This window comes from Dioscorea cayenensis, chromosome 17 (assembly GCF_009730915.1).
Source record: "Dioscorea cayenensis subsp. rotundata cultivar TDr96_F1 chromosome 17, TDr96_F1_v2_PseudoChromosome.rev07_lg8_w22 25.fasta, whole genome shotgun sequence".
NCBI lineage: Eukaryota > Viridiplantae > Streptophyta > Magnoliopsida > Dioscoreales > Dioscoreaceae > Dioscorea > Dioscorea cayenensis.
The window spans coordinates 17,543,845-17,568,068 of record NC_052487.1 but is presented as its reverse complement, the minus strand read 5'-3'; the positions used below and the strand labels follow the sequence as shown (position 1 = coordinate 17,568,068).

At 37.2% G+C, this 24,224-nt stretch overlaps 2 protein-coding genes and 1 non-coding gene across 3 annotated transcripts; 2 read left to right on the top strand and 1 right to left on the bottom strand.

The window, feature by feature from the left end:
• The first annotated feature begins 10,899 nt into the window (after positions 1-10,899).
• On the top strand, positions 10,900-16,322 carry LOC120281313 (cellulose synthase A catalytic subunit 4 [UDP-forming]-like). Its single transcript, XM_039288168.1, has 13 exons — positions 10,900-11,083; positions 11,230-11,303; positions 11,471-11,522; positions 11,608-11,746; positions 12,230-12,496; positions 12,598-12,940; positions 13,022-13,159; positions 13,480-13,605; positions 13,685-13,897; positions 13,987-14,242; positions 14,327-14,526; positions 15,313-15,666; positions 15,738-16,322. The coding sequence occupies exons 1-13, from the start codon at positions 10,900-10,902 to the stop codon at positions 16,320-16,322; spliced, it is 2,931 nt and encodes a 976-aa protein (XP_039144102.1).
• On the top strand, positions 14,643-14,715 carry TRNAE-CUC. The gene has a single exon. It is a non-coding gene; the product is annotated as a tRNA-Glu (tRNA).
• On the bottom strand, positions 16,319-19,390 carry LOC120281314 (pentatricopeptide repeat-containing protein DOT4, chloroplastic-like). The gene has a single exon (XM_039288169.1). It carries the CDS (start codon positions 19,346-19,348, stop codon positions 16,727-16,729), a length of 2,622 nt encoding a protein of 873 aa, XP_039144103.1. The 5' UTR covers positions 19,349-19,390; the 3' UTR covers positions 16,319-16,726.
• Between the last annotated feature and the right edge of the window lie 4,834 nt (positions 19,391-24,224).

Sequence of the window (24,224 nt, the reverse complement as noted above, 5' to 3'; positions counted from 1 at the left end):
GCTATATCACGCAATAGAGGAATTTGTAAACCACCTTCTTAACTATTCATTTGCTTATTGAATATGGAACCACTTTGGAAACATATTTGACGTGTCTTGGTTCTCCTACACTTTCGGAGGAGGTTTGGTTCTCTCAAAGATCCAACCTAAAAGCACAACTCAAGGACACTTGGGAATTACTAGTCAATGCTATCTTTTGGAATATATGGCATAGAAAAAAATGACTACATTTTCAACTACACCATTCTCCTACCGTTATCTATCACAGTAAAATTTGATCATATATTTATTTCTTGGATTTCTACAATCATAGATATAAATAATCTCAAGCTCAAGAAGTTGGCTTCCACAATTAAATAAAGCCTGAATTGTCTTCGTTCGACTTCTCCAAAATCAAGCAACACAACAACTCCCAATACTGGAACTAGCTAATTAACTACTATCTTAATTTATTGGCCATTGTGAAGCTTTTAATAGATCTATCCTACCGGTCATTTTTGGGTGGTACACTAATTTTTTTTATGTATAGTTTTTGTTGTTTATTGGGACCCATATACACCACTAGGGAACATGGGTCCACATCATGGTTGTTTTTTCAGTCCATATCTATGCTTTATATGCTTATTTAAGTTACTTTATCTGTTTATATCAATATTTGATTTTTTAGCGAATTTGTGATTTATTTATTTATTTAAGCTATATAAAAATGGTTTACACAATACTACAAAGTATGAACTCACTAAAACGAAAATGCCCTCTGTAAAATATATGATAGTTATCATGCTCATTGAGAAAATGGGAAGGTATCATGATCATTACACAGCCTTAAACTTTGGTCAAGGAGAAGTACATCACTTTAATTTCCATAAAAAAATTATGAAAATTTCACTCTTTTGCATTTAAAATTTCTTCTACCATACAACTTAAACCAAAATGGCATTTAAACTGTTTTCCGTAACACCAAATAAATGGGACATTGAAGACTCTGAAAATGCTTAGAGATGAAGACAAACAAACACTAGTAAATAAAGTAGTAAATGAGAGGGCTAAATATATGGATTAAAATATTTGGAACTATCAAAATTTAAAACTGTCATGGGGAGAAATTTTTAATGACAAGATAAACAAATCACTCTAAATATGCACATATATATAATTATTATGTCTAAATCATTTATTAAAAAAAATTAAAATTTTAATCTTTTGTATTATTATTATTATTTCTCAACTATGCCTTAGAAGAGAGTGAAACTTTTCGACCTCCAGCATTATGATTGTCTTAACTACTCGGTTATTAGTGTGGTAGAAATAATATGAGATTTATAATGTATTTTTTTATTTTTTTAATAAATATATAATATAGTTAATTAGAGATGACAGGACTCACAAAAATTGAAATATTCACATAAAACTCTACTGCAATTCCCAAATATGATTCTAAAATATAGATCATATTAAATTAAAAAAATTATGTTATTACTTTAATAAAAAATAAATTATACTCGGCATATTATATCCATAAATTAGATAAGAAACATACAAAATCAGAGAGACATTTACTATCATCAATTATTGGCTACATCTTTATTCCAGAACCATTAAGAAATCGTAAATGAGGTTTAAAATAAATAAATAAATTAACATTGATTTATTAAAAATTTTATTTTGTAAAGTAAACAATTCTAGTTGTTTAGGAAAAATTAGAAACTTTGGTGTTTCTCAAGTAATTCTTGCATACCTGAAGTGCATTAATTGTATCAAATTATTAGGTATCTACCAAATGCAAATACAAATAAATCTACATCATTGATATCAATGTTATTAGAACCGGATGTGGGTCATGGGATCATTGGTTCACCCCTAGGATCAATGGAGGCAATGTTGGTTAATTTAAATGTTTTAAATAATTAATGTGGTATAATAAGTTTTAAAAAAATTAATAACAAATAATCATATTGTAACCAAAAAAATTTATATATATATATATATATAACTAAAAATAAAAAGTAAATTATACAATTAGTCACTAAAAATAAAAAAAATTTATACTTCAATTATTAATTCTTTTCAATTAAGCCACCATCACCTATGGCGTTAAAGGCGATATGACATGTCTCTTTATATCATGGGGAGCTCATCATGCCAACTCAACTCTAATGCCACGTAGCTAAAAGAACTTTCTTCTCGTTTGTGAACATAATAATTTAATTATTTAATTAATCAATCAATAGAAATAAGAATAGAAAATAATAATATGATTATGTGCAAAATAATAATAATAAATTAATGATATGATTCCGAACTAGACTACTTAAGAACCATATGGTCCATATCACAAAGCCTAAGTTACAAGGTACAAAATATAAAATTAATTACGTAATTAAAAACTAAAAAAAGTCCAAACTTTATTAAACAATAAAACATGAATAATAATAATAATAATTAGTCCATTTCACATGTGATTCAATCCATATTGATAGGGAGCCTATAATTCAAAATTTAGAATTTCAAGATAAAATAATTTTTATTAAAATTGACGATTATAAATTTTAAATTATTTTTTAAAATAAATTCATTGATTGCATTAAAGTCATTTTACACAATCCGTCTAGTTCACATAGAGCAATTAAATTGCAACTCTGTCCAATTAGAGAACTAGACCAATTTTAGCATCAGTTCATGAATTTAACCCGTTGAACCATCAGCCCAGTTTGATTCTAATAACTATGATTAATATATGATCTAAATACCATATGAAACAAATCTAATGGTTTGCTGTAACGCACCAGGATGCATATAAAAATATAAAAACTTTATGTGCTTTCCATTAAAGAACTATAAAGTTTTTTTTTGGTTTGACCACCGGTATCCTAAAACCCATGCGTTCTAGACTAATTCAAGGTGAGATTAGTGAGAGTCCATTACGAGGTACACTCTCCCGGTGAGAATTTTCTACATCTACAAGGATTCAAACTCGAATCACTTACTCAAGTGACCCTAAGCCTCTAAATATCTGGACCAACAATTATTAGTAATAAAAACACTTAAGTTGAATCAATTATTTTTGTAACTGATAGTTCTGCTGAGGTGTTGTGGATTGAAAATCACTCAATATTTCATGCAAGCATACACACAATCAAATCACAAAAACAAGAGAAGAGACACAAGGATTGTTTACCTAGCTCAAAGATAAATCCACTAAAAGAGGGGAATAAATATGGGTACAGATCTCACACTCATCCTCACCATGAATTACAGTCACCCTCTCTCTTGATTGCCCGATGCCCATTTTGTCACCTACATTCTTGGGTCTCTCTCCAATGGCTTCTCCTGAATCTCCAAATCATGGTGTTATATAGATATCTCCATATTCCAAAGATAGAATCTCCCTCGTTTAGAATCTCCGTTGTTTCTACCTTGGTCATCTTCCAAATTTAGCAATTACAACTCCTATTATAATCGAACTTGCAACAAGACCCTCCTACTAACCTTGAGTAGGTTCCAGCTTCCGTTGAATGCAACCTCAAGCGCCTCCAACCCTCTTGGCTGTGTTTGAGTCGAATGCAATTAAAATCCTCCTGATCTCAACCTACCAACAGCTATCCGAACTACTCACAATCCTATTAGCAATGTCCTCTCAAAGGTGGCACCCCACCATGGCGCGTTTTCGATCATCATACCAAAAATAGTCTTAAATATCTTCAAATCTTCTACCAAACTTGATCTCTAAGTTAGTCAAGCTTCATCTTCACAATTTTTTAGTTTCCAAACTTGATCTTTCATTAATCTAAGTTTGGTCTTCATAATCATGCCTTCATACCTCACCATATTTAGTCATGTCTCTAAATAGCTTCGTCCATATTTAACTTCATGTTTAAATAACTTCCCTCCAAATCTGAGCTTCAAGTTGCCTTGTCAAATATAAATTGTGTCTACATTTGGCTTTGTCTTCACATAGTCATTAGTCCATGATTGCTCTTGCCTTTCATAGCTTCTTCTTAAGATAGCCCATTGATAAAAATATCATCTTCCTGCTCTCTGTCCCGATCCTTCACTTCCTTTCGTCGTTTCCCTCTTGCTATGGCAAGCGGGGACCGGCACCCGGTCCCTCCCCCCCAACCCGAGCGTCCCAAATCCTGGGCGCAGGTTGCTTCATCTCTTCGCCAGTCTTCGGACAGTTCCCCCTTGCATAATGGCCATATACTCTCCAAAATCAAAGACTCCACAACCACCTTCCTCAAACTAGATGGGGACACGTTAAGCCGCGCTCGTCTTAGGTTCCAACATGCTCTGTATGGGAAACTCTTCGGCAAGTCTCCTCCGTTTGTTGAAGTCAAAACCGATCTCCTCGCCAAATGGAGCTCTTTTGGGGATATATCTATCTCTGATCTACCCAACGGCTTCCTTCTAATCCGATGTCCCTTGCAGGAATCTCTGCAACATCTACTCCTTGACGGGCCATGGTCTATCAACGGCATCATCCTGCAGCTCTCACCGTGGAAATCTTTCTTTGAACCTACTTTCGCTAAGCTCTCGACAACAGCCATTTGGTTGCAGCTCCATAATCTTCCAGTTGAATTCTGGGAAGGGGAGGCTTTGGAGACCATTGCTAGCCAGTTTGGCTCTCTACTGAAGGTTGATGAGTACACTGCTTCTCTCAGACGGTCTAAGTATGCTCGCATCTGTGTTGAAGTCGACTTGTCCAAACCCCTATGCCGTGGCTTCTGGATTGGTGATGACTTTCACAGCGTTTTTGTTGTTGTTTTGTATGAGCGACTACCGACCTTTTGTTATTCTTGTGGGATGATCGGCCATGGGAGTAATTCATGTTCACGACCCGTGACTTCCGGTGCCGCTAGGAACGACCCGTCTCGCCCCGTGCGGTTGACGGAGTTTGATTCCAGCTTGGTATCGAGTTCGCGATCAGCACATGGACGACTCCGACCCTGTTCCGGCTGGTCCTTCGTCGGAAATCATGGATGTTGTGACTCCAGAAACTAACTATGGTCCCTGGCCTTTGGTTTCTCGCCGGCGGGGCGGCACTCGTGGTCGCGGCGGCGATTCTCGCCCTGGTCGCGTGACCAACGGTGCTGCAGCCGATCCGAGTTCCGAGGCCACCGTTGCTCGAGGCGCCGCTCCACGCAGCTTACGTGGCGGAAAATCACTTGCCCCTAGTGGACGACAACCTTCATTGCATGTTAACTCTACTGTGCCGGATGCTGTTCCCCATGAGCCTACCCGACATGACCAATCAAATCCTAGCCTATCTGCTTTCTCTCCATCGCCCAACGTTCTAATTAACTCTTTCGAGTTCCAAGGCGAGTCTTCGCTCCATACCGACACCTTATCGCCCAGCCTGACCAATCAAATCCCACCTCTTTGCTTATCCCTAGACAAAGTAAAGAAATCCCATCCAAACCGTTCTTCCTCCCCACCCCCTGTGCTCATTTCTTCTCTTTAGATCCCCCACTCTTCTCCTTCCCAACCAAACCCTAGCTCTCACGTATCCCTTGTTGAGAAAGTCTCCAGTGCTCTTGAAGAAGAAGACATGGAAGAAGATAACAACCAAGACGACGAGTATTTGGATGACGAAGAAGATGATGAGATGTCTGAGGAAGAGAATCCGGAAGATAGCCCTGATGATGCCATGACGTTATTTCAATATCAAACTGAAGTTCACCGCGAAGCTCTTGTTCGAAAAGGAACTTGCATCTCTAGTACCTCTCCTAAGAAGGGGAGAGTTGACCCTGGGGAAGCCGGCCCCTAACGTTGGGGAGTACTTTTTTCTCGTTCTTTCTCATATTGTGTTTATATGAATACGACTAAAATCATATGTTGGAATTGCAGGGGCGTCTCTGCGCGGGATACCTCCTCTCGTGTTTTCCGTCTTATTCGTTCCCACAAACCGGTTGTCGTTTGTCTTGTTGAAACCAGAGCTAATGCTGATAGACTTGATCTCTTTTGCAGGAAAGTTTCTAAGAACTGGGATTGGGCTGCTATTCTCTCCGACGGTTTTTCCGGCGGTATTATTGTCCTCTGGCACAAGTCTATCGGAGTTGTCTCGCCCATCTCTGTGTCTAAACGTGCCCTCCATATTATCATTTCCACCAATTCCTCTAAAACTTTTCTTATCTCGGCTATTTATAATTCTTAGCGTTTTACGTACTCGAGTGCCTCCTTTGGAATGAGCTCTCTAAACTCTGCCCTTTCCATATTCCCCGGCTCATCCTAGGAGATTTTTAACTCCATTCTTCATAGGAGCGAGCACAAGGGTGGTACATTCGCGCATTCTGATCGGCGAGATTTTTTTAGAATTTTTATTGAATTTAATAATTTGATAGACTTAAATTACTCCGGTCCTCATTTTTACACGGTGTAACAACCCGGTTGGGCTTAGCTCGTCATTTGGGCCGGGCTCGATCGCTGTTTAATTAATCTGGATTGGGCCAACTCTTTTAACTCTAATTCTTTGAAGCATCTTTCCCGGTCTTTCTCCGATCACTCCCCACTTTTCCTGTCTTCCGCTCCGCATTCTTCCCATTTTAAAAGAATTTTTCGTTTTGATATTAACTGGTTGGATTTTATAGGTTGTCATAACGCCGTTCGGGATGCCTGGAACTACCACCCTCATGGGAATCCTTTGCAGGCCTTCTCGCACCTTCTCTCTCGTACCCGCTTTAACCTCTCCAACTGGCATAAGAATGGGGTCAACTCGCTTGACTCCGATTTGATGAATACCGAGATCGCTATCAATAATCTTGAAAACTCTGACTTTAATTTAATTTCCCAATCTGATCTTATGGATTAGTATACTAATCTTGCCATTTTGCAGCATCAGTGCAATACTAAATGGGCCTAGCGTGCCAGGTTGCTGTGGATTAAAGATGGCGATAAAAACACTAATTTCTTCCATGCTTCTACGCGTATCCGAGCTCATGCCAACTTCATTTCTCAGGTTGCGGATGCTGCTGGCAATCTTTGTCATGATCATGCTAGTATTGAGAGTGCTTTTCTCACCTTTTTTAAAGACCTTTGGTCGGCTCCGTGTGCTGAATCCAACAACCTTCTCGATCTTATTCCCAATGATCTTCCTTGCATCACCGATTCTGATGCTAACTCTCTTGTCAAGGATGTCACCAAAGCGGAAGTTTATCAAACTTTACTTGATCTTCCCACAGGTAAGTCTCCTGGTCCCGATGGTTTTTGCACTGAGTTTTATCGCAGTTTTTGGCCTATTATTGGCGACCAGCTCTTCTTGGCGATTCGTTGCTTTTTTGAGAGGTCCATTATTCCTTCTTCCTGGGGTAAAACCTTCATCACTCTTATCCCCAAAAAAGATAAACCTCTCGGTGTTTCTGATTTTAGACCCATCTCTCTGTGTAATGTTAATTTCAAAATCATTTCCAAATTGTTGGCCAATCGACTGCAGCTTGTTCTCCCTAGCTTAATCGGTCGAGAGCAAGCTGGTTTTGTGTCTAATCGATGCTCCTTCGATAATATTATTGTTGTGCAAGAGATTGTTCATACGCTTGAAACTGATATCAAAAACCCCCAAGGATGCTTGTAAAACTCGACATTGAAAAAGCTTATGACACAGTTAATTGGAGTGCAATTCTTGCTGTTTTTGCCTGAATGAATTTTTCCGCACTCTGGATTTCCTGGATTTCTACTTGTCTTCGCTCGTGCTCTTTCTCTCTTCTTATTAATGGAAATTCTTCTCCCTGGTTTCCCTCGTTCAGAGGTGTTCGCCAGGGAGACCCCATTTCTTCTTATCTTTTTATCTTAGTTTCCCAGATCCTTACCTCCAATCTCAACCGAGGTCTCTCCAGTGGCATTATTCCTGGTTTTTTCCCGAGGGGAAATCACAACTTTAATCACCTTATGTTTGCTGATGATTTAATCTTAGTCACCCTGGCCTCTAGGAAAGCTGCTCGCAGTATCATTCATTGCTTAGAAGTCTATAGTAATATTACAGGTCAACGTCCCAATCTCTTTAAATCCCAAATCTTCTTTCCAACCTGGTGTAACAAACATGTTTCCTCCCGAATCTGTTCTATTTTGAACTTAACTCAAGCCTTTTTTCCATTTAAATATCTTGGTATCTTAATCTCTCCTAAGCGCTTAGCTGCCTCGTCCTTTAAGCCCATGGTTGGAAAAATCCGTCATCTCTGCTTTAGGTGGAGTAACTATAATCTCTCTCAAGCTGCAAAGACCACTCTTATAAACTCTTCTCTACTTTCTATTCCAACTTATATCCTCTCGGTTTATCCCATTCCTGAATCTATTATCTCCGAAATCACCAGAACTGTCAGGAAATTCTTCTGGAGTAGAAACAACAATGGAAAGGGCATCCATAATGTGAATTGGCAAGTGGTTAATTCTGGCAAGACTGAGGGGGGCATTGGTATCAGTAATCTCTCTCTTGCTAAATATTCTCTGATGGCTAAACACCTTTTTAAGTTTCTTAACAACGAAAATTTTATCTGGGTAGATATTCTGCGGGATAAATATGGTGATTTTAATTTCTGGAAGTGCAGTCCACCTATCAATTGCTCCTGGTTTTTTAGAAATCTTACTAGAGTTGCGAGTTGCATATTGCCCAACTGTCGTATTATTTCCGTTAATCCGACTAAGACTTCTTTTAGTTGGGATCCATGGCTCTTTGATATTCCCATTGCACTCAAACCTACTTTTATTAATATGGATACTGATGTTGATCCTTTAACCATTTCTGAGGTTATTATTGGTGATAGATGGAATGCGACTCTTTTAGAGCATGTTTTTGGTTCTAATTTTAATGTCCAGAATGTATCTTCCAGCATTATTGATCCCAACTCTTGCAATCTTTGGATTTGGAATCCTGTTACCAAACATCATAAAATTGCTACTTCTGTATACAAATTCCTGAATCACAACCTCACTCACTCCAGCTACTGGCCTGGTTGGCAACTTTTTTGGAAGTTGGATATTGCCCCTCGGGCCAAGCATTTCCTTTGGACTTTATTTCATGGCCGTCTCTCTACTAACAACTTTTTATATCATATGAGACTTGGCCCTAATAATCCTTGTGCCATGTGTGGTCTTTTTCCTGAAACGATCGATCATCTATTCTGGCATTGTTCTTTGGCTAAACAGGTTTGGACTTATTTGGGTATGAAGATTAACAAGCTCATCCTTTTCCCCAAATAGTTTTGCTGAGGGATCCTGGCTCACTGATTTGGGCCTTTCTAAGCACTATAAATCTATTATTGCAGCTACCGCTTGGCTAATTTGGAAATCCCGCTGCGATGTCATCTTTCGTAATGCTTCCATTAATATACCTATAATTGCTTGCAGAGCCCTTTCTCATGTGCATGACTACAGTGCCAGCAACCGTTGCTTGCTTGGGCAAAAACTTATACTGAACAACTTTACTTGTGCAGATGAATTATTTCTATTCTCCCACTCCAATTCCAATCCGGACACTTCGGTATGTTCTGCAGGTTTCTTTCTCTCAAACTCTAACTATGTTGTCCACCTTGCAGGTTACTGCCCGATCTCCAGAAACGACTCTTCTTTGGATGGACTCTCTGCTCTCTTTGCTGCACTCCAATCAGTCTTAGTCAATCACCTCAATATCAAACATATTTTCGTTAACACATCTACAATTCCCAGCATTCTTTGTCGTCCCAACCCTGTCACCATGTGGAGATTCAACTCTCAACTTGCCAATATTAGATCGTTGCTTACAGCGCTGGGATCTCCCTCCATCCATTGCATTCCCTTGACCTGGATGACTCCTGCAATCAATCTGGCCACCCATGGCATCAATTCGTCCGATGAAAATCTCTTCCTCTTCGGGCGCGATCTTCCTCATTGGATAATGAAGTCTTTCCTTGATTCCGGATTCAAAGTCTAACTGTTTTGTATCTCCTCTCTTTCTGTCCCAGCTTTGTTTCTTCCTCTGTTCCCATTTTTTCATGTTTTCAGCTCTGTTTCTTTCTCTGTACTTTTATTTCTTTTTAATATAACAACCCCTGTGGTTCTTTTTTTTTAAAAAAAAAAAAATATGACCTTCCAGTTGCCACATCATCCTAGAGTCAGACTAGTTGTTAGAGGATGCCAACTATGTGCTTATGCACTAACAATAATTAAATCAAAGTGACCATGAAACCCAAAAATATCAAGCTTCCACTATATCAAACCTACTAAGTGTGTGTAAAGTAATCCACCAAAATGGTGGAAGTCTTGAAATATCACTTTGGTTGAATTGAAAGTTTCTAGTTCCGTATGTTTTGTTGGAGGAGGAAGTGTTGGCCAAATTTTTTCTAAAGTTAAAAGGCAAAGTGAGGATTTTGGAGGTGGCCACTTCTCCACTTCGGATTGGGCTTCAGTGAAACAAACGAATTGAAGTGTCACATAAGTGCTTACTTCCACCACTTAGACCTCTACTTCGGCGAACCAAACACAACCTAAATATCTCTTATGTAGTATTGTCACACACACTATTTATAATACATTATGATCTACTTATTTTTATTAAACAATATATTGTATCTCATCTCATAACAAACTAATAACATTTTTCATCAATATCAATGGTAAAAATCGAAAAGAAAGTCCTAAATAAAGCCCATAAAAAAATAAAAAAATCAAATTTCTCTTTAATCTCATCCAAAATCGGTCTAGCGCTATTGTGAACCCGGTTCAGAACTGGTTCATGTTAGTTAAAACCGACCCCACAAAACGCTTGCAAAACCCGCGAAAAGAGACTCCCAACCCGAACGAAAGCAGCCTTTGCTTCGACTCTCTCCTTCTACCAGCTCCCCGCTGACACCCCATCTCCTCCAATGCCTTCTTCTATAAAGAATCCCACCACCAAGAAGCTCATTCTTAGGTTTGTTGTTCCCAGTGGAGAGGATGATGGAGTCTGGTGTTCCTCTCTGCTCCACCTGTGGTGAGCCTGTGGGCTTCTCCTCCAATGGTGAGGTCTTTGTGGCTTGCCATGAGTGCAATTACCCTCTCTGTAAGCCTTGCTTTGAGGATGAGCTCAAGGAGGGGAGGGGAAGCTGTTTGAGATGTGGTGCTTCTTATCTTGTTCATGGTATGCTCTCTTGGTTTCCAAGTTCTTTGCTTGGTTTTTTATGCTCTTGATATGTTTGATGAAATTACTCTGAGGGTTTTACCTTGGTGTTGAGATTCATAGTGTGGTATTGGATTTGATTATTTTGTCTTGTTTGGAATTTACAGACACTACTGAAGATGCTGATCATCAAGAATTGCGAAAACGAGTCACAATGGCGTCACATCTACAGGACAGTAAGGTTGATGCTCTTATTCAACATGTTGGCAAATGTCTGCTGTTTGTATTGATGTTTTTCATGCTTCATGATAGAATTTTTGTGGCATGTGATTAGATTGGGTAATAAACTGATTAGTAATTTTCTTATATGTTTTGTATTACAAGAAGGTTGTCTTGTGTTTCTCGCAGGATAATGGAGTTCATGCGAGAAATGAAAGCAGCCTTTCTGTGGCTGAAAGTGGTAAGGATTAACATGGATTGTTATTACTTTGTGTGATTTTGGGCTGCATGATTCTGAGATCTTTGGTTATTCCTGTTTTCTGAAGAGGCAAATAGTGAATCGGGAAACCCAATATGGAAAAATAGAGTAGAGAGTTGGAAGGAGAAGAAGAATAAGAAAAGTGCTGCAAAGAAGGCCAAGAAGGAAGAACAAATCCCAGTGGAACAACAAATGGAAGGCAAAGAGTAAGAATTAATCTGCTAAAACCAAGAATGATAGCTTTCTTATGCAAAAAGAAATGCGCACACAAACACATCGTTCATCGTGATCTTGGATGCCTAATATCATTTTTGTTATCTTAAGAAAGTAGAGCATGCAGTCAAATCATATTCTTTTGATATTCAACAAAGATTTAGATCATGATGTTTGGGACCCATTTTTGAAAATAATTGTTGAAATTAAAATGCATTACATTTTCGTCCACATGAAAATGGTACAATAAGTTTGGAGGTTTAAAATTTATTATGTAAATTCGATGACTTGAACATTTAGAAACTATTATTGTGAAACCCACATTTAATTGTTCATTATGTTTTTCAATGATACTAAGCAGAATGATCTATACCTCCATGACTTCAATTTATTACTGAAGTGATGTTTGTTAAATTCTATTGCTCTTTTCTGCAAAGTACCCTAATATTTGATTACCTTGTGTGGCTGAATGGCAGGTCTTTAGATGATGGGCAACCACTGTCAATAATTGTCCCACTCTCTCCCAATAAACTCACACCATATCGGGCTGTGATCATAATGAGATTGATAATTCTTGGGCTTTTCTTTCATTATAGAATAACCAATCCTGTTGATAGTGCTTATGCTCTATGGCTAACTTCAGTGATATGTGAGATTTGGTTCGCTGTCTCCTGGGTGTTGGATCAATTTCCCAAATGGTCGCCTATTATGAGAGAGACATTTATAGACAGGCTATCCGCAAGGTATGCACAGATAGCTAAAATCACCAACATCTATAATGGAAATGAGTTTCTATTGTCTCTGTGCATTGGAAGACTAACACTGTTTTTCTCTGCTTCTCTAGGTATGAAAAAGGTGAATTCTGTGGACTTGCTCCGGTAGACTTCTTTGTGAGTACTGTGGATCCGCTGAAAGAACCACCACTGATCACAGCTAATACTGTGCTATCGATTCTTTCGGCTGATTATCCTGTTGAGAAAATCTCTTGCTATGTATCTGATGATGGCTCTGCTATGCTTACATTTGAGACTCTTGCGGAAACTGCCGAGTTTGCAAGGAAGTGGGTCCCATTTTGCAAGAAGTACGCAATTGAACCACGAGCACCTGAGTTCTATTTCTCTCAGAAAATTGACTATTTGAAAGACAAAATACAGCCATCATTTGTAAAAGAACGCAGAGCAATGAAGGTAAGCATTTCCATTTGTTCTTTGATTAATTGAAGTTGAAAGAGACAGCCTAAGAATTGAGAATTTATTGTCTTGTTGCAGAGAGATTATGAAGAGTACAAGGTGAGGATAAATGCTTTAGTTGCCAAGGCTCAGAAAACTCCGGATGAAGGCTGGACAATGCAAGATGGAACGTCATGGCCCGGAAATAATCCACGTGACCACCCTGGCATGATTCAGGTATACTTCCCTAACTTTCTTGTTTCGATATCACCGATGTGTTAAATAGCTTCATACCTCTATCAAGATTTTACCACTTTCAATTTACTATCTATAATTATTTGGTACTATGCTCCAACTTTTGCTGCTGTCTATTGATAATAATGCAGCAAGCAGACAATACATGTTTACTAATTACTAGAACTCTTGTCAGCCAACCTCCTACAAACTTTGTCAGAATCATTGACAAAGAAAGTTGAAAGTTATAAGACAGATTCTTCATGTTATGGCAAAGTTTTGGTACCTAACAACAATTATTTTCTTGTTGATAATTTGTTCAGGTTTTTCTTGGTAATAGTGGAGCTCATGACATTGAAGGCAATGAACTTCCTCGTCTTGTATATGTCTCCAGAGAAAAAAGACCTGGATACCAGCACCACAAAAAGGCTGGAGCAATGAATGCTCTGGTAAATTATCAAATTTTCAAACTAAATCTTTCTTTCCATGCATACAGTCATTATTCTTAACTTTTTATTACCATTACAGGTGCGAGTCTCAGCGGTTCTTACAAATGCTCCATACATTCTCAACCTGGATTGTGATCACTATGTCAACAACAGTAAAGCAGTTCGCGAAGCAATGTGTTTCATGATGGACCCTCAAGTAGGTAGAGAGGTGTGCTACATTCAGTTCCCTCAGAGATTTGACGGCATAGATCGCAGTGATCGATATGCAAATCGGAACACAGTCTTCTTCGATGTAAGTTAAAAGCCGAACAAACACTTCAAAGGTCTCCACTACTCATTTTTTCGTTGTTTCATCTCTGAGTTCATCTCAATCATGTTCAGGTTAACATGAAAGGCCTTGATGGAATTCAAGGACCAGTTTATGTGGGAACTGGTTGTGTCTTCAACAGACAAGCACTATATGGATATGGTCCACCATCTTTGCCTGCACTTCCAAAGGCATCATTTTGCTCATGGTGTTGCTCCTGCTGCTGCTGTTGTCGTTCAAAGAAAGCTCCAAAAGATGAGAAAGAAGTTTACAGAGATTCCAAGAGGGATGATCTGAATGCAGCCATATTTAATCTCAGAGAAATTGACAGTAAGCATTGTGAAGAATTTTCAAGTTGGTTTTGTTCTCAATTAATGGTCTGAGTTTTTATTTTTATTTTTTATTTTCATGCAGACTACGATGAATATGAGAGGTCAATGTTGATATCCCAGCTGAGTTTTGAGAAGACATTTGGTTTATCTTCGGTTTTCATTGAGTCCACTCTAATGGAGTATGGAGGAGTTGCAGAGTCTGCAAACCCATCTACATTAATAAAAGAAGCTATTCATGTCATTAGCTGTGGGTACGAGGAGAAAACTGAATGGGGAAAAGAGGTGAGTTTTCATACATTTCTTTTGATGCATATTGATGATTTATCTTATTAGCATTTGTAGTTGGTGGACTATGAGTTTTTGGATAAATACATAAATTTCTACAACTTGTTATAACATCCGTTGTAGTCTAGTTGGTTAGGATACTCGGCTCTCACCCGAGAGACCCGGGTTCGAGTCCCGGCAACGGAACACTGTTTTTCTTCTTTTTAATAGCTTTAATGGGTGTTTGCATATGTATACTTGTAGATTCCTGAAATTATATTTTTTTTTACATATTTAGAACGGAACACTCTTAGTTCTAAAATTAAATTTTTTTTTATATTTACTCAAAAATAATTTACAAATAATACAGTTATATATTCGTAAAAATAAACTGTATGTTACAATATATAAATTCGAATGTTCTCTTTTTATTATTATTATTATTTAACTTCTATGGTTGTTTGCATAAATATCCTCCTCATGGAATCCTGAATTTACATATTATTACATATATGCATCATAAGCTCCTTTCAAAATTTATTTTTTTACATATATATAAATACCTAGATAGGCATGTAGTTGAGGCAAATGAACTGCCTATTATACATAAATAACTTAGAAGATTTCATATACAAATAAATTTAGTCCTTTAATAAATCAACGTATCACTCCGGGTGTGTGTGTGTGTGTGTGTGAAAGTACAATATTCTTCATTAGTATGTATCATTTCAAACTTATGCTAATATACCAAATGTATGCCCATGATCTGATTGGTTGTATGTCTCTTCCCATCCTTTGATGCAGATTGGCTGGATTTATGGGTCAGTGACAGAAGACATTCTAACAGGATTCAAGATGCATTGCAGAGGATGGAGATCAATCTACTGCATGCCTTTGAGACCAGCCTTCAAAGGATCAGCTCCAATCAATCTTTCCGACCGTCTGCACCAAGTTCTTCGGTGGGCTCTTGGCTCTGTCGAGATCTTCCTCAGCCGCCATTGCCCTCTCTGGTATGGCTACGGTGGTGGTCGTCTCAAATGGCTACAAAGACTCTCCTACATCAACACCATCGTCTATCCCTTCACTTCACTCCCGCTCATTGCTTACTGCTCACTTCCCGCCATTTGCCTCCTCACCGGAAAATTCATCATCCCGACGGTAATATATTACCTGATTTAATGACTGTAATGGTCCCATTTTTCGTACTTAAATAAATGCTCGATTTGCAGCTTTCAAACATTGCAAGTGTGTGGTTTCTTGGCCTCTTTATCTCCATCATCCTGACTAGTGTTCTCGAGCTTCGTTGGAGTGGTGTCGGAATAGAAGAATGGTGGCGTAATGAGCAGTTCTGGGTCATTGGAGGAGTCTCAGCGCATCTCTTTGCAGTTTTCCAAGGGTTCCTGAAGATGCTTGCAGGCATTGACACCAACTTCACTGTGACATCTAAAGCTGCAGATGACGGGGAATTCGCTGACCTCTATATTGTCAAGTGGACTACGCTATTGATACCTCCGACGACCCTCATCGTCGTTAATCTCGTTGGTGTTGTTGCCGGATTCTCTGATGCATTGAACAGTGGGTATGAAGCTTGGGGGCCATTGTTTGGGAAGGTGTTCTTTGCACTGTGGGTGATACTTCATCTGTATCCATTCCTCAAGGGTCTCATGGGAAGGCAGAACCGAACTCCCACCATTGTGGTGCTCTGGTCTGTGCTTTTGGCCTCTGTTTTCTCTCTTCTGTGGGTGAAGATTGATCCATTCTTGAGCAAGACAGACAGTGCAGTTGCTCAGAACTGCAATTCCATTGACTGTTGATGAAGCCTCCTGCATCACTGTCAGCATGTGTTCATTTGTTATATAATGGCAAGACAATCACTACAAGTGATTCTTCTATACATTGTTTTATTTTGAGAGACCCTGCAATGAGCTGAGAGATAAGTTTTGATTCTATTGGAACTTGGGTGTCTTATAAACATATGGCAACTTATCAATGGTGATATTTGCATAAAGGTTTGTTATTAACATTCAAAATTGTCTGTACTTGGTGTCTAAACTTAAGAGCAACCATATGAACAAGTGTGATCGCAATGTTAATCAGAGTGTGAGAATATATTTACCTCTTTCATCATGCATATTTTCACAATTCATCTCGTGAAGCTATTGACAAGCCTATATAAAGGAAATGCAACTCTTGCTATCATGGTATCGTGGTTTGAGGTTCACCAATAACCTCTGCATGAACACCTGCCTTCCTTAAAATGGTGGAAGCGATTCGAGTCTCTCAAGATGATTTCTCTCGCAGTTATTTTAGAAATGAACTTTGCGACCTCATGACAATCACCACAGACTCTCAGGTTCTTTGTGACTCGTATAGGTTTCCCTTTTGAAGAATTCAGGATCCCATAAGCAATAGCTAGCTTTTCACTGTGCCCACAAAGGGCCTCTTCTTTTATTGAATCAGCGGCGTTCATCAAAGCGTACATTTTTTTTGGAAAGTGCCCTTCATCTTTCATCCTTCTCTGCAATCGTTTGAGAAACAGTTCTATTTTCTTTGAATGCGGGTGTGATTTGTCTCCCGAGACAAAGATCTGAACTCTGCTTTTGATTTCAATCCAACTGCACCCAGGATTCTTTTTCAGGCGACGGCCAGCAATTCTCTTCCTTAATTTCTTCACAGATTCCCATTTCTCTGCCTCTGCATATATGTTTGCAAGAAGTATATAGTACCCTGTGTGTTCTGGTTCTAAGTCAAAGACATGTTCAGCAACTCTTTCAGCAAGTTTCACATCCCTATGGATTCTACAGCCACACAGCAGTGCACCCCAAACAGTGGAATCAGGTGTTATTGGCATTGATTCGATGAACTTGTACGCTTTAGTTAATTGGCCTGCACGACTAAAAAGATCGACTATACATGCATAGTGCTCTAAAGTAGGCTCTATTTTGTACTCATGTCTCATTATATTGAAAAATCTTAATCCTTCATCTGTTAATCCAGAATGGCTACAAGCATATAGAATTGCAATGAAAGAGACCTCATCTGGCGGTATGCCTTCTTGTTTCATCTCATTGAAGATAGCAATTGCTTCTTTGCCACAGCCATGCATGCCATATCCCGCAATCATCACTGTCCATGAAATTAAGTCCTTCATCACCATTCGGTCAAAAAGGTGACGAGCAAGTCCTAGTGCACCGCACTTTGCATACATGTCCACAAGAGCATTTGCTACATGACCATCCAAGAGAGACCCTGACCTTAATATGTGGCCATGGATCTCTCTGCCCCTCTCCAATGACGAAATACTACCACAGGCAGAAAGTATGCAAGCCATGGTGACACAATTAGGTTTCATCTTATGACACATCTCACCAAACAATACAAGAGCTTCATTCGGGAAAGAGCTCTTTGAATAACCTGCAATCAATGTATTCCAAGAGACAATGTCCTTGTTGATGGTACGATCAAAAACAGACCTAGCATCTTCCATATTTCCACATTTTGCATACATATCCATAAGTGCATTGGCGACAAACAAGTTTGACTCTAATCCATTCCGTGAGACATAATCATGGACAGACTTACCATGCTCTATGGCAGAATGACATGCACAAGCATGAAGCACAGTTGTAATAGCATATAAATCTGGTTGTGTTCCTTCTGCTTCCATTTTCCCAAACAACTCAATTGCTTCGTCAAATCTACCATCTCTAGTATAACCTGAGATCATCGAAGTCCATGACACAACACTCTTTTCACCCATTCTCTCAAACACTCTCTCTGCACTTTCCAACATCCCACATTTACAGTACATGTTCAACAAAGAATTACAAAGTGTGATCTTCTTTCCCAAACCACATTTGATCGAATACCCATGTACCACAGTGCCCGGCCAAAGCCAACCTTTTTCAGCTAAAGCCGGAAGGACACTCACTAGAGTGGCCAAATCCATCCGAATCCCCTCAAACCACATCTTAGCAAACAACTCTACTGCCATTTCTGCAACACCATTCAATACACACCCATTGACAATTGAGTTCCAAGATATAATATCCTTATCAGGCATTTCATCAAACATAAGAACTGCACTCTCAATGCTGCCACACTTTGAGTACAAAGAAACAAGGGCATTCCCAACCGCATTATGGGCATCAAATCCAAGCTTTAGAAGGAATCCATGGACCTTCTCTCCCTCACGAACCCGTTTCAAATCGGCAAAACACTTCAAAATGCAAGAAAAAGTGTGTGAATTGGCTCTAATTCCCACACGCCACATTCTTTCAAAAACATCAACACTTGCTTCACAATCTCCATTCCTCGCATACTCATACATCAATAGATTCCAAAGAAAAGGATGATCTTTCGATTGGAGACCTTCAATGAACCTCCTCCCTTGTATCAAGTCCCCACATTTAAGGTACATGAAGGCGAGCTTTGAGCTCAGAACGGAGTCTATCTCGGTTTCCGAAGAGGATAAGATCGCATGGACCTTGCGACCATCGGCTAGAGATCCGAGCTCAGCGCAGAGCTCCAGGACGGCGCAGTAAGTCTCCAGCTCGAGGTTGGAGAACTCGCAATCCATACGAGAAATCGAATCCATTGCTTGTTTTAGATTGCCTGTCTTGCATAGCATTTGAATGTCAGCGTTGATATCGTTGGTTAGCTTCTCGGCAAGCAAAGTGAAGCTTCTTGCGATGGTTTTTGAGGATCTGGAGGTCGAGAGAGAGGTTGGAGATGATCTGAGAGAGCGCAGAGGATGGAAAAACAGCGGCTTTTGAAGGGAAGAGGACGGGAACCATGGAAGCGAAGAGTTCGAAGCTAGAGCTTGTAGCGCCGCAGCCATCACTGGCTTGGGATGATTGTTGAAGCAATGAATAGACTAAAAATGGGATTTTTTTTCCTCATTTAAAACTATACTAACATAGGATGCCTACTCTATGTAATGACACAAATTATAAATTTATATATATATATATATATATATATAAACAAGATAGTAATATATATACTACTCTTAATTCTATCCTATAAATATCACTCTTTGGAACTTTTGTTTGAGAATTGAGAGACATTTGTCTAGTTTTGATAAGATGTTTGTTCCTATCTTTTAATCCTTCTTCACAACAGTAATATCAATTTTACTCTCACATGTTTTTTTAACACCATGATCCATCCATTACAAATGCTTTTAATCATGCTCTTAATGTCCTAGTTAACCAAAGATGAATAATTATTCATTACATAATGACAACAACCTTTCTTACTTATCTATATATATGATATTGGCTAATGTGTCGTTTTGTTTGACCTAGAGACAACGACCTTTTTCCCTTAGATGCATGACTCTTAATTCTATTCCCTGAAAATCTTCTCTTCTCAACTTTTATTCTAGAAGGCTATTTGGCAACTCTTAATTGGTTAACATGTCACCATTCCCTATAATTTTTTTCTTCTAAACTTTGACTTTGGGTGGACATATGGTAACATGTCACTATCCTTTAGAAATTTTTTCTTCTAAACTTTGACTTTGGGTGAACATTTGATAACTCTTAATAAGTTCATATATCACATCACGAGAAATCAACCATAAATCACTGAGAGATACAAGTTCCACCACCCAAATAATTTCCAACTAAACCAACCAATAATTTCTCTCCCACTCAAATTATTGCGATAATCTCAAACCTTGGGTCAGATCACTCCATCATAAACCTCTTCCGAACCGTTTTTGTTCTCATCTCATCCAAGCCCCTGCACGCAACCACATTGGCAAGGATTGTCTACGGATCACCGGTGACTACCCGCTAGGGCTCTCCCAATCGTCCGATCGAGGTAAGCATGTTTTTCCCCTAATTTGTTTTCCCCTATTGCATTCATGTAAATTTAAAACCATTGATTAGGTCTTAGTGGTTTGATCCACTGGGCCAATGATGATGGTGAAGGCACAATGGAGGTCCTTCACCTCCATGTTGAGCTTCTTCGACGACTCTAGCTAAGGCAACTTCTCATCAAATAGTGTGTCAGCAATGCAGTCCACTAGATCCATGTTCCTTCTCGCTCCGATCTTCCTCATCCTGCTTTGGAGACCAAGTTGGATCGCGTCCCCTCTCACTCCGATCTCATTCCTCTTGAGAAGGAAAAGGTATTGGATTATTATTAATAATTAATAATAATATATTAATTATTATTAAATGAAATATTAAGTTGTTTATTTTTTATTTATTATTTATAAAAAATATATTATTTGTAATTATTTTTTATTTATGTTTATTCGTATGTCATCCTTGGACAACTATAATTTCTTCGGCCTCGATGGTAGTTGGCCATCTGCGCTCAGCTTTTCCGGTGACTTCTCTGAGCTAATGATATGTCCTCCAGTCTCTCCAAATTATTCGACAATTTTATAGATTTTTGAAATTTATCTATTTTCGTTGAAAAAACATGATGAACTCGCAGAATTGGAATGGATTATGAATTTAGGGGAAAAAAATATTTTCCGGATGTAATCAACAAGCTTCATCTCATTTCCTCCATGCTCTAACTTTTATTTTAAAAAAATTAAAAAATTGTTCAATTTTAATTTTTTAATTATAGGGAGAAAAAAATCTCTTGAATTTAGTCTTTGGCTTTTGAGAATGAGATCACATGATGCTATTAAAATAGCACCATATAATAATCTTTATTTTTGTTGATTATTTTTTTTGTTGGCAATGAATTGATTTAATTTTAGAAGTAATATTTTAATTTTAAAAACTTTTTATTGAATTTAGATTTGAATTATCAAAATTCATTAAACCATTAGTACTTATTCAAATCAGAACTGTATATAGATTATAAAATATATACTATTTTAATGTATATAAGGATAACTTATTGTTGCTACGAATTAACCTATATATATATATATATATATATATTAATACCAATTATTATTATGTAATATAATATATGTGATTATATATTAATAATGGATAAACACAAAATATTATAAATCAATAAGAGATTGACCATAATAAGATAATTATCTATTTTCATGATTTTTTTATTTATCTATTTATTTTGAAAAAAATATGAAGAGCTCGCGGAGATGGAATACATAACAATAATTTTTTAAGGAAGAGGCATCTTTAGTGAGGGCAACGACAAGCTTCATTTCATCTTTGGCGTGCTCTAATTTTTTTTTATTTTTTTTAAACGAGGAAATTAAAGAAGTGCTTCAATTTTGAGTTGCCTTTATGATATTGAGAAAAAATGTATTAAATTTAGTATTGGGATAAAAACAAATTGTGATTTTTCGCTTTTAATGTGAATGAGATTGTGTCCTTGACAAACTTCGATGAAAAATTGATTTTATTGCTGTAATTTTTTTTATTACATTGAGAAATCATATATTGAATTTAGTCTTCAAATTAAAAAAAGGTGTTTTTATTTTAACGAAACAAACATTGATTAAAAAATGGTTAATTGATTCAAATATGTATTTTAGTTCATGAGTTCATGCATTTTAAATTTAAAGGATAAGTATTAGTAAATGATAGAATTCTAGTGTTAATGTTATAGTTACTAATGGATCATAACTAGCAATAGGTATAGTTCTAGCATCTGAAGCTCAAGTGGGGTGTTAACACACAAAACATGGGATTAATTAAAAAATAAAGCATATATTTAATGTTGCTTGGATGGTTAAACATGCTCCATATGCTTTCACATGGGTGTGGGATCCGCTAATCAAACTTAAAGAAAAAGACTTATGTTTAGAAGCAGGTTATTGAATGTGAGAGAAACCAAACGTTTTATACTCATAATGAAATGCAATTCTTAATTGTATGCTCAAATATCTTCCCTTCTAAATTCTTTGCTGATGAGAATATATGGTTTGCACTTCTTGATTTTAAAAAGTATTTAATTTGATTATTAAATATATCTTAAATTAAACCAAGGAATTAGTTAATACAATTGAATAATTGGAATATTACACAAAATTCAATGATTTAGATTTTTAATATTTTGTTTATCATTTTTAATTGCATGCAGCTCACTGATTTATAAAATCTTTCCGAGTTAGAATAATCATGTAAATTTGGTTTTATTCATAAATTTAAAAGTTTTTTCCTTCCAAATTTGATTCGAAATTTTTTTTTATTCAATCAAACTGGATGATTCATAAAAATGTATTTGAATATAAATATAAATATAAATATATATATATATATATATAAATATGTGCATGTATTTCTAGAAAAAGAAATTAGGGGCTAATTTTTATATATCTTAGAAGAAAACCAAATGAAGTAATAAACCATAACCATGTTTTTTCTTGATCTTATTACTATTAAAGAGACTTCAAATATTTATAATATATATTACCTTTAAAGCAATTTTTTTTTATATTGAAGGCCATACCGTGAGCGAGGGCCCTTTACACTAGTAACACTTGAAAGGAATACCATTACTTGAAAACATAGAAAAAAAACTTTAAATAGAACAGAAAACTCCAAATAGAATAGAAAGCAGAATATAAAATCTATCAAGAACACAAAGAAAAGCTCCAACTGTTGCACTTTTCATCTAGCAGGTATTACATACTTGTTTCAGCAATCCGATCAAACCATATTAGTTTTTGTTATATTGATGTTATTTGTTTCTCACAAATTATCCAAGCCATTGGTAGGGGAAGGCAGAATTCTGCTTTGTGAAAATTGTGGACTACAGTTTTTAGAAGCATTCTTGTTCGTTGAGAAACCCTAAGTACTAACAAGTTGAACTTATATGGCTCAACAACAAGAAAAATAGTGCCAATTCTCACATTTATACGCTATACATATCCCACTTCCATTTGCTCCTCTGAGATTTGTGCATTATCTTATTTTTCTTAGCGGCCTAGCAGCTTATAAAAAAAAAATCTTTCTTAATGGATCCATTTTGTTAAGTAGGACTTGAATCTCTACTAAAATCTGGTTAAAAAAAAAAATGAAAATTAGTAAATAAACTAAAGTATGGAGGCATCTCATAGGATGGTTTCGTTGAATAATTTAAGCTATAAGTCATCAATAAACTTTGAAATTATATAGTTAATAGCCATTTATGAATTTATAAATTTTTCCAGTGAGTAACTAAGTTTGGCCTTATATCAGTTTGAGCACAAACTTTCAATTTGTATCAAAATGAGCATCAAGTATTAATTTCATTTCTCCAGCTGGGTAATTGGGGATTTCCGATGGATTTTTTTGGTGATGTGGACGCCAGAAAGCTTTCGTTGATGCTCTGGGTCCACATCACCAGGGCTATAGTATTCCGGAGAGAGAGAGAGAGAGAGGAAAAGAAAAGGATGATGGGAGAGAAGCTGACGTGTATGTTCTACATGGACCAAAAAAAGCCACATTGGTTAAGTGGCTGAGTTGGTGAGTCGCTGACGTGAACCCAAGGCATCTATGCAAGCTTCCCAGCATCTACATCACCAAAAATCCACCGAAAATCCCCAATTACCCAGCTGGAGAAATGAAATTAAAACTTGGTGCTCATTTTGATACAAAATGAAAGTTGGTGCTCAAACAGATATAAGGCCAAACTTAGGTACTCACTGGAAAAATTTACCCTAGCATATTAATATATTGGAGTTATATAAATTAAATTGTAGTAAATTAATAATCATTACTTTCTGGCACCGTTTGATTTACAAAATTTTACATTACTGTTTGGAATATGATTACAAGGGTGGT